The sequence below is a fragment of the Neophocaena asiaeorientalis genome, unplaced genomic scaffold (assembly GCF_003031525.2).
Source record: "Neophocaena asiaeorientalis asiaeorientalis breed wild unplaced genomic scaffold, Neophocaena_asiaeorientalis_V1.1 scaffold30, whole genome shotgun sequence".
Lineage (NCBI taxonomy): Eukaryota > Metazoa > Chordata > Mammalia > Artiodactyla > Phocoenidae > Neophocaena > Neophocaena asiaeorientalis.
In genome coordinates this window covers 1412955-1422553 of record NW_020174923.1, presented here as the reverse complement: position 1 = coordinate 1422553, position 9599 = coordinate 1412955, and the positions used below count along the sequence as shown (strand labels likewise).

Sequence of the window (9599 nt, the reverse complement as noted above, 5' to 3'; positions counted from 1 at the left end):
GACCTCCTCCCAGAAACGCCAGTGTGCTGGCCCAGCTGGGCTGCATTCCTCTCGTGTCACCTGCTGTGTCTCTGCGAGGGCCTCAGTGCGGGAGGGAAGGGAGAGGCAGAACCCGCCGTGGTCGGTGGGCTGCAGGAAGGGCCCTCGTCTGCAGAGACCCAGGCCCGCTCTGCCGGGGCCACCGAGTCCAAGTAAGGGAACTTACTCCATCAGGCCGCAGCCGCCAGTCTGTAAAGACGGCCTTGGGGTTGGCGGATGAAAGGGGCCCCTGAAAGGTGACGGCACCTCCTGCCTGTGCTCACCGAGCCCCAACCCTTTCGTGAGGTGCACAGCCCCGGTCTCTGGTCCCCTGGCACCCATGGTTTGGCAGGCGGGTCCCCGTGACGGGGTTCGGGCAGGGGTACCAGAAGGAAGGCACGACGGCGCCCCTGACACACGCCACCTCCTCCGGCCCTCACTGCCCCTGGGCGAGGAGCGCGTGTGCCCGTTTGACAGATGTGCCCGGGTGGCCCCGCAAGCACAGCAGCCCTGGATGTCAGAGCTGGAAGCAGCGGTTGTGGGATGGATTCGTGCGGCTCCCATTCAGCCTCTCTCTCTGCCCCTGTTCAGAGACCAGCCTCGACGTTTCAAAAAGCTCTCACATAAGAGGCAGGATGAGTGACCTGGAAGAGGAAGTCCTGGCCCTGCAGTGTCAGAGGGGGCGGGCCGGGAGGCCGGGTGGCTCCCCGGGACAGGTGGGAGCAGATGTGAGGACCAGGGATGGGAGAAGCGGTGGACAGTCCTCCCCAGCCTGGGGCAGGAGGGCGTCAAGCTGGCTGGGTGAGGGGGAACCGGAGGCTCCCCCAGCGGCACAAGGGGTCTGGGGGGGGCCACCAGGCTGCACTGAAGTGGCCGTGGGGCAGGCAGGCAGCCACTGCACAGTTTGGCGGGAGGGAGGGCAGCGGGGCTGGGAAAGGTGGGAGAACAGCTCGGTTGCTGTCCTCAGGGGGCCTATCCTCTAGCTGCAGCGACAAAACAAACAAGAGCGACACTAATTATCCAGCCCAACCCCACCGCCCCGAGATGTTAACGAAGCCCGAGGGCCACCAGGACTTAGGGCTCGCTGTGGGCAGGGCCTGGTTTACTCCCTGCTGCACCCTCCCCCGGCCCACGGCAGGGGCTCGAGGACTGTCTGTTGCCCGATCGTCTTCACGACCCCCCAGGGAGGTAACGGGCCCCAAGCAGGGGCCAAAAATCTTGTCGGAGGCCACCCGCTGGAGGCCCGGCCGCGTGGGACCCACCTCCGGTCACCTGGAGGAGGTGACGGCAGCAGGGACCCCGAGGCTGTTGGTCTGAGCTAGGCCGGAATGTCAAGCCAGATTCCAGGAATGTGGCGTGGGTGGAGAAGTGACCAGAAAGTGCAAACGAGGAACATGGCGCTTGAACCCATTGACCGCCATGGCCCAGCGACCTTGACCTGTCACCTGGACACTCTGGTCATTGAATACCACGGGCCAGCGACCTTGACCTTGTCACCTGGATACTCTGCTCTCCCCCACCCCGCTCTGCCCCCAGGATTTTCTACGATGATGCAATGAGGCTGGTGAGATCTTCCACGACGTAGAACTGGTCCCCACGTCCTCAGTGTGGGATCTCCAGACACCAGGGCAAGAGAGAGAGGAGGGTGGTGAGAACCAAGGAGAGGCAGTTGGTCTTTCTGGAGAAGAGACGAGATGAGGGATGATTTAGCGAGAACAGTCTCCTAGCCGATAAGGAGGAGGGTGGCTCTGGTGGTATTGCCACTGAAGGTGGGACAAGAGGAAACGGCGTACAAGCCAGAAAGAAGAAATCACTTCTCCACGGCCAGGGCAGCCCCAAGGGGCGGGTGAGCGCAGGTCACGGGGTCGCCCAAGGCTTTAAAATGGCCCAAAGCCCCCAGCTGCCTCAGTGGGCCGCTGCCTCAAAGCAGGATGGAGAAGCTGATGGACTTCAGGAATCAAGTAACACAGAAATCAAGAGGCCGCGGGCTGGTGCCGGCCTGGCTCCCGGCCAGCTGGGTGACCCCAGGTGTCACAACCTCCGTGGACACAGGGCTCCACTAAAACAGCGTGCAGCTCAAACACGGCCACCTGCACGGGGTCCGTATGTTCTCCGAAAGGCCCAACGAGGGCACTGTTTACGGGGTTGGCATAGGAACGCTCCAAAACACCACCCGCCAACAAAAACAAGACTTCTTGGGTGACACTGATCATGACAATTACACGTCGTCAGTGCGTTTCCATGGTGGAGGCCCGTCCCGTGTACGCGACTACACGCTCCACGAGGGCAGGGACAGGTCTGTCTTCCCCATCTGGGTCTCCCCAGCTGCAGGTAGCGTGGGGCTCGTGGCAGAAGCTCAAAGCTTTTTCCACTCAGGACCAAGCGGGCTGCTGAGGGGTGTTTTCGCCTAAGAGGCGTAGCATGGAGATCAAAAGAGCCAAAATGGCCTTAAACCGCCTTCACACACTCTTTCCATCCCTTCAGGGTTGCTATCTTCGTGGTATTAACACATTAACGGTGCCCCAAGTATGAGGGCTGTTAACTCAGCCTCTGCAGGGAGAAAATGACGCAACAGAAACCCCTCCCTCCCCAACAGAAAAAGGCACCTCGCTCAAATCCCGAGCGTGGACAGAGTTCTGTGCTCCCGGTCAGACACACGGGTCCCAAAATAAACTCGTCTCCCTCCCTTCCAAAATAGAGGGCTACTGTGTGACCGGTAATTAAAAATGGAATATACTGCTCTTAGCTCAGCTGCCTGCAATAAAGTATTGGGATTTTCCTACCATCATAACAGGACAAGGCAGACGAAGGTGGCAGCCTGTGGGGAGAGACAGAGACTCAATTTTTTAAGAACTCAGAACTTTGTCAAAATCATCACGTAATTTCAAGAAACTGAATTAGAGCTGCTTTCTTGTGATCGCTTTAAAAAAAAAAAAAGAAGAAGAAGAAGAAGAAGGAGGGAAGAAACTCAACCACATTACAGTAATTGTACCCAGATGCTCTGAGTATTTCTTCAGGGCTGTTGTGCTCCCAGTTGCTGCAAGGGTTTTAAATTCCTCTGGAGAGTAAAGGCCTATGTACAGATTTTGCACTGGGCATCCATCCACAGACCTGGTTTGCAATTTCAATAGGCAAAGGGCTTTCAGCTGTCAGGTAGCAGAGGCTCCTGGGACCTTAAGGGAAGGGAAATGAGGGCTCCTCCTCTGCCCCCCACCACCATTCTTATCTCTTATCTCACTGAGATGCTGCAGGCCCCCCGCCTGCTCCCCAGACACCAGGGCAAAGCCCATACAGAGAGCACAAAAGACGTGACCTTTGGGACCCCTTTCTGGGTCCCCTCTCACAACAATGCAACTTAAAAAGTATTGGCTTCTAAGGCTGTGTGCTCTTCTTTTCAAAAGCCCTCTGACAGGGGCTTCCCTGGTGGCGCAGTGGTTGAGAGCCCGCCTGCCGATGCAGGGGACACGGGTTCGTGCCCCGGTCCGGGAAGCTCCCACATGCCGCGGAGCGGCTGGGCCCGTGAGCCATGGCCGCTGAGCCTGCACGTCCGGAGCCTGTGCTCCCCAACGGGAGAGGCCGCAACAGTGAGAGGCCCGCGTACCGCAAAAAAAATTTTTAAAAAAAAAAGCCCTCTGCCTGGAGCGAGAGAGGCCAGGCACGCAGATGGCATCAGGCAACACCCTTCTGAGAGCAGGCAAACTTCAACAAGCGACAAGCGTGTCCCAGCAAAGCGCCCTCCTCAGAGCCTGCATCCGCTCGCCGTGGCCCGCTGCTTCCAGCACAGCTTTCCTCTCGCGTCATTTTCTTTGATGATGGAGGCCAAGCTCGATTCCAGTGGCTTCGCATAAACCGGCCCCATCAGCGAGCGCTCTGGGGGGACAGGAAGTGCTGGGAGCCGGCAGAGGGCCACCTGATGGGGCCCCCTGACTTTACGTGAGGCCAGAGCAGAGGGTCCAGTGAGAGACAGGTGAGACCGCCCAGGGAAGGACAAGGAGAGAATCCCAACCCCGGCTCCGAACTCCACAGCCCCTCTGCACACGCCTCCAGCTCCAGGTGTTGTGTGTGTCTGTGTGTAGTCTGTGTCTGTAGTCTCTCTGTGTGTGTAGTTCGTATGTACGTGTGTGTGTAGTCTGTGTGTGTGTCTATGACTGTGTGTGTGTGTGTGTGTGTAATCTGTGTCTGTGTGTGTCTGTGTGTATGTGTGTGTAGTCTGTGTGCAGTCTGTGTCTGCCTGTGTATAGTCTCTCTGTGTGTGTAGCCTGTGTCGGTGTGTCTGTGTGTGTGTAGTTTGTATGTACGTGTGTAGTCTGTGTGTGTGTGTCTATGCCTGTGTGTGTGCCTGTGTGTGTCTTGTGTAGTCTGTGTCTGTGTGTAGTCTGTGGGTGTCTGTGTAGTCTGTGGGTAATGTGTCTGTGTCTGTAGTCTCCGTGTGTGTGTAGAGCCTGTGTGTCTGTGTGTAGTCTGTGTGTACAGTCTCTGTGTGTGTCCGTGTGTAGCCTGTGTGTGTTGTCTGTGTGTGTCTGTGTGTAGTCTGTGTGTGTCCCCGTGTGTGTGTTGTCTGTGTGTGTGTCTGGGTATAGTCTGTGTGTGTAGTCTGTGTGTATAGTCTGCATGTAGTCTGTGTGTGTGTGTGTGTAGCCTGTGTGTCTGTGTAGTCTGTGTGTGCGTCCGTGTGTAGCCTGTGTGTGTCTGGGTGTGGTCTGTGTGTGTAGTGTGTGTGTGTGTCTGTGTGTAGTCTGTGTGTCTCACCCTGGCTCTGGGTTATTTACAGGGACCATGAGAAGCCCAGGCCTCCTGCCGGACCACTCTCCAACCTGAGCCCCTCCCTCTGAGGACCATGCCCGCTCTTAGGCTCCAACTCTTTACATGAAACCTGACACCACGTCAGCAAGGACACAAACAAGTCATTAAAACGAGGCTGCTCTAAGCGCTCAAGGAAATCAAAGGGCTTAAAGACCAGCCATGCCCTTGGCATCCAGCTGCCCAGACCGCTGCTCAGCAGCTGGTGACAGGGACCGACCCCTCGGCAGGGCAGGACTCGGGGCTCCTGGTTCATTCACTGCACCTGGCCTGACAAGTGGCGGGGAGGCGGACTTGACTTGGGGCCGATCCCAGACCGAGCTGCGAACGCGAACGTGCTCAAGTTCCGCAAGCAGAGTAAACCCGCGGCGTGGGGAGGGGACATGCTGAACCTTCACAGTGGACACGTGCTAGAACCCAAGGCTCACTCTCTGAAAGTGGGACCCGAACCTGCTTGGCCCTTCTCACACAACCGGTGATGAGTACCGTTCAGACATTTCCCTTCGCAACGGGCTTTCCTGTTTATTATTTTGGTCCTAATGTTATAGCAACCTGTGACATAAACTGAAGGGAGGGTTGTCCGCTCCCTTTACAGAGGGCACACGGGCTTCAGAAAGACTTCAGCCCAGGTGGTAAGAGGCGGTCCGGGCTGCAACTCGGGTCTCTGAATAACTCAGGGCAGCTCCTAATAACACACCTCAGGCACCCTTGAATACCTCGCATGTTAAAAAAAAATATCGGGGTGTGTCTTAATTTCTCTCTGATGATGCCCAGGTAAGACATGTGCAGTCCAGGTAAGATATGTCGTCTCTTCCCGACAGTGGGAGAAAACACACACACGAATCTAGTATGGAAAGCCCAGAGGCCAGCAAAAGGTGTCATTTGTATATGAAGACCCACGGTTCCCAACCAAAAGGCAAGCGCCGACACGCAAAGCACCCCAGGCCCTGCATCCAGGGTCTCCGATGCTCCCAAGGGCCCGCCCCATAAAGCTGAACCCTAGTGACAGCCCAGCCGGGGGGCTGTGGAAGGGGGAGGGGCTCGCCAAGGCTGGGTCCTACTGCCCACCCGCGAAGGGGAGGGGTCACAGCAGGGTCCCACCTGGGGAGCCTGTCTCGCTCCAAAACCACACGGGGCGCTGTTTACAAAGGTGGTGCTCTGGGCCCTGACACTGGGGGACACAGAAGCCCCACTGTCTGAAGGCTCCCGGAGAACCTGCCTGACCACAGGCCTTAAGTAGCCTTGGCGACCGCTGCCAACCTGGAGGGCATGGAGGCCAGCGGGGTTTACCCAAACGTCCACCTAACAACAGGGCAGGGGTGGCAGGTGGCCCCTGACTGCCAGCCACAGAAGCCAGAGCCAGTATCTTCCTCCAAAACAGCCTGAAGCCATAAGCTTAAAGATGCTGAAACAGGGCTTCCCTGGTGGCGCAGTGGTTGAGAGTCCGCCTGCCGATGCAGGGGACACAGGTTCGAGCCCTGGTCTGGGAAGATCCCACATGCCGCGGAGCAACGAGGCCCGTGAGCCACAACTACTGAGCCTGCGCGTCTGGAGCCTGTGCTCCACAACAAGAGAGGCCACGATAGTGAGAGGCCCGCGCACCTCGATGAAGGGGGGTTCCCCTTTGCCGCAACTAGAGAAAGCCCTCGCACAGAAACGAAGACCCAAAACAGCCAAAAATAAATAAAGAATTATTTAAAAAAAAAAAAAAAGATGCTGAAACAACTCCGTTCACGTGATCCTTGGCTCCCTCGCAAAAGCCAATCCGTTCCCACTCAAGGTGTAGACCAGAAGACTGCGCGCAGACGGTCGGCTCCCGAGGCTGCAGGCGCGCCCCCTGGTGGACCCAACACAATCCTTCCCTCCCTGCAGGGCCACCCCGAGATCACAGGCTTCCAGGCTCAGACCCCGCTCCTCTGCCCCTCCTCCTGCCTCGGACCCTACAGAGGGAGGGTAACCTCCAGAGAGACAGCCGCCAGATCGCGTCTGCCGTTCCGAACCCACGGAGCCGGACACAATGGACAGCGAGATAAGCGGCTCCCGGCCAGGCCCTCCCCTGCATGCTGTCCGCAGCAACCTGGGATTGAGAGGCTCATTCTCTTTTTGGACATTTGGAAGGGGAGAGCGAGAAAGAGACAGAAAAACTCATTCTAACAGGAGGTCTGAAGTTGCCTCCAAAGGTCAAGAATCTTGAGACTTGGCCATTCTATAAAGAACCATTTGTCTTTGAAGCCTCGAAGGGGAAGGTACTCTTCCCTTCTCCAGTCTTCTCCGGCCAAGACCTCTTCTCCATCAGCACCAAGCAACGCAATAATCAACTGGGGTCTGATCCTCGGGCCGCAAGCATTGAAAACCCAGAATAATGTACCAGCAGGCTCCAAAGCTAAGGGCCCTGCATTCAGGAAAGTCACAGGGCCTCCCCTCCTTAGGAGGGTTTCTTGCAGGGTTAATATCTCATTCCACAAAGAGAACCACAAGCCCAGCTGTTACGCCAATCGCTGGCTCTTATCTGAACTTAAAGCTCAATGGATCCCACTTATCCCCACGGTCGGTGGGCACGCACGTTATTTCCTGGGGCTCCGCCACAAGCCAGGTGCCTCCCTGGCCACGTCCATCCTACTCCCTATGTCTTAGCTGTGAACAACCCCTTCCCAAACCGGTGCCTGGTAGCTGGTGAGTCATCGGCCTCAAAAGCTGCTGTCCTCTCTCCACGCACCCCCCCCCCAAGACTGGCCCAGGATGGTAAGTGACACGCATTAACGCACACTGCCTGCCCCTGTGTGAAGCCAGCACTGAAAGACTACAGGTATTTAGCTGTGTGTGCATCGCTTTCCCGCCCCTTTCAACAGCAAAACGCAAGATCGAAGCGTTCGTGGCCAGCGGTCCGAGCTCAGGACAGGCCTCTGTCAGCCTCAGCAGTACATGCATCCGTCCATGCATCCGTCCATCCACCTTACTTAACTCAAGACATCTGCAAAGGCCATCTCATCCTCCAAGCTCCCCCCAGCCCCTCACCCTCCACCAAAGGCTCACCTGTATCCATTCTCCACAGTTTCTGTGGACCTCACACCGACTGTGGCCCTCAGGGTTTTGCTGGACAAGCCGACCACGCTGGGGGACAGTTTGCACTTGAAGTCAGCGCAAGTCCACTCTTCCTCCTCATTCAGCGTGGGGAGGTAGCCACACACGAGCTTCAGGCTCCCCAGCCCCCCGCCGCCCACGCAGGCTGGGTTTTCACCCCCACTCCTCACGTATTCGAGGTATATATCAGAAGTCAGAAACATCTGGTAGGCATTGTCCTCCATCACCGCCTGGATCTCAGTCTGCGCCTGGTCAAACATGACAGAATCGATCTGCTGCTTCTTGATGCCATCTCTGATGTAGGTCTTGGTGGCAGGTTTCAGCTGCTTGGAGACAATGCTGTTGTTCTCGATGTACCTCTTGTAGATCGCTTTGGCTACTCGTAAAGTTTTGGCATCCTTCAGGTTCATCTGCCTGAATCCATTGCAGGCAAACCAGAAGTCTAAGGTATCCACGCATTTCTCCCTCTCCAGGAAAGTCCGGAAGAGATAAGCACCGTCTTGGTCACCCAGCAAGGAGTGCAGGGACTTGGTCCACCTGGTCAGAGGGGAATCCGGAGACGCCCGCCCCTCCGGCTCCCCCAACCCGTCCTCATTCCGCCTGGCATTGGAGGAGACAGGCAGGGGTTTGGCGACCGGGCCCTTTCCCACCCCGGGCTGGCACGGTGGCGTCTCCCCTTCTTCGCCCGGCACTGGGGGCCGCGGGGCATCCTCGCGGAAGCTGCTGCTGGGGTCTGGGAGGCGAGGCACCAACACAGCGCTGCTCATGGCGAGTGAGTTCTTCTCGCTGAGTTGAGGAATTTTTTTTTCTCCTTCCAGTTCCTCTCAGCAATCAGCGTGGTCTCTTTCTCTCTCAAGTCAGCAGGGACTCATCTGAGCCTCCTTTCTGGGAAGAAAAGGAAAGGGGGGGGAGGTAGAGGGAGAGAAAAGGGTATTGATATAATCAAAACCAGATCTACCCAACATCAAAGCAAGAAAGTAAACAGGCTTTTCAACTCCTCAAATTCAAATCAAGCAACCCAGCTATCTGCGAGGTGCTCATCTAAAGTATCAGACGCTGCTTTTTCAAAGGCGAAATCTGAGCTCCCTGCATTTTTCGACCGAGGAGGAAAGCCCGCCCAGCACAGGGCGGAACGGGCGCCCGGACTCCCGGCTGCAGCCCCCGCCCCGCAACCCAGATGGAAGCGTTCGCTGCGCCCCCACCTCCCGCCAAGAATCCGGCTCAGTCTACACCTCGGTCTTCCGGGCTCCCCCAAACCAGAAATCCACTCACTCAGACAAGGCTTTGATCTTCCAACTTTGCCAGGGAGCAGAGAAGCCTCACGACCCGTCGCCCCCGCGCCCCCCGCCTCCTGGAGCCGCAAACCCTACAAAACCGGATCAGAGACCATCTCACGCTAACACTGCCTGTGCCAGGAATCCCAGACTCGGCTGACCTCAAGCCTCTTATTCCCAAAAGCAAAAAGTCTTATCTAACCAGTAAACCAGCCGCTTTCCCCAGCAAGGGGAGGATCAAACTCGGGAGAGGGCAGGGGCGGGGCGGGGGGCGCGACCCCCAACCGGGGGCGGGAACCCTGGGCTCCGGGTGGGCGCGCGTGGCCCCCGTGCGGGGCCTCAGGCCGCCGGTAGCGCCGCGTTCCCCGGGCGGAGAGGAGGTGGGGCGGCCCCGTTACCTGGAAGACCAAGGCGGCCCGAGGCCCG

General features: G+C 57.6%; 1 protein-coding gene across 1 annotated transcript in view; it reads right to left on the bottom strand.

The window, feature by feature from the left end:
* AXIN2 (axin 2) overlaps positions 1–9225 on the bottom strand; it is a 27090-nt gene extending 17865 nt beyond the window's left edge. Inside the window, exons 1-2 of the mRNA XM_024760571.1 lie at positions 9172–9225; positions 7852–8784 (exon numbers count right to left, since the gene is read on the bottom strand). Of these exons, the coding sequence (XP_024616339.1) occupies positions 7852–8666 (815 nt within the window). The 5' untranslated portion in view covers positions 8667–8784; positions 9172–9225. The remainder of the gene's footprint in view (positions 1–7851; positions 8785–9171) is intronic.
* Positions 9226–9599: the final 374 nt, after the last annotated feature.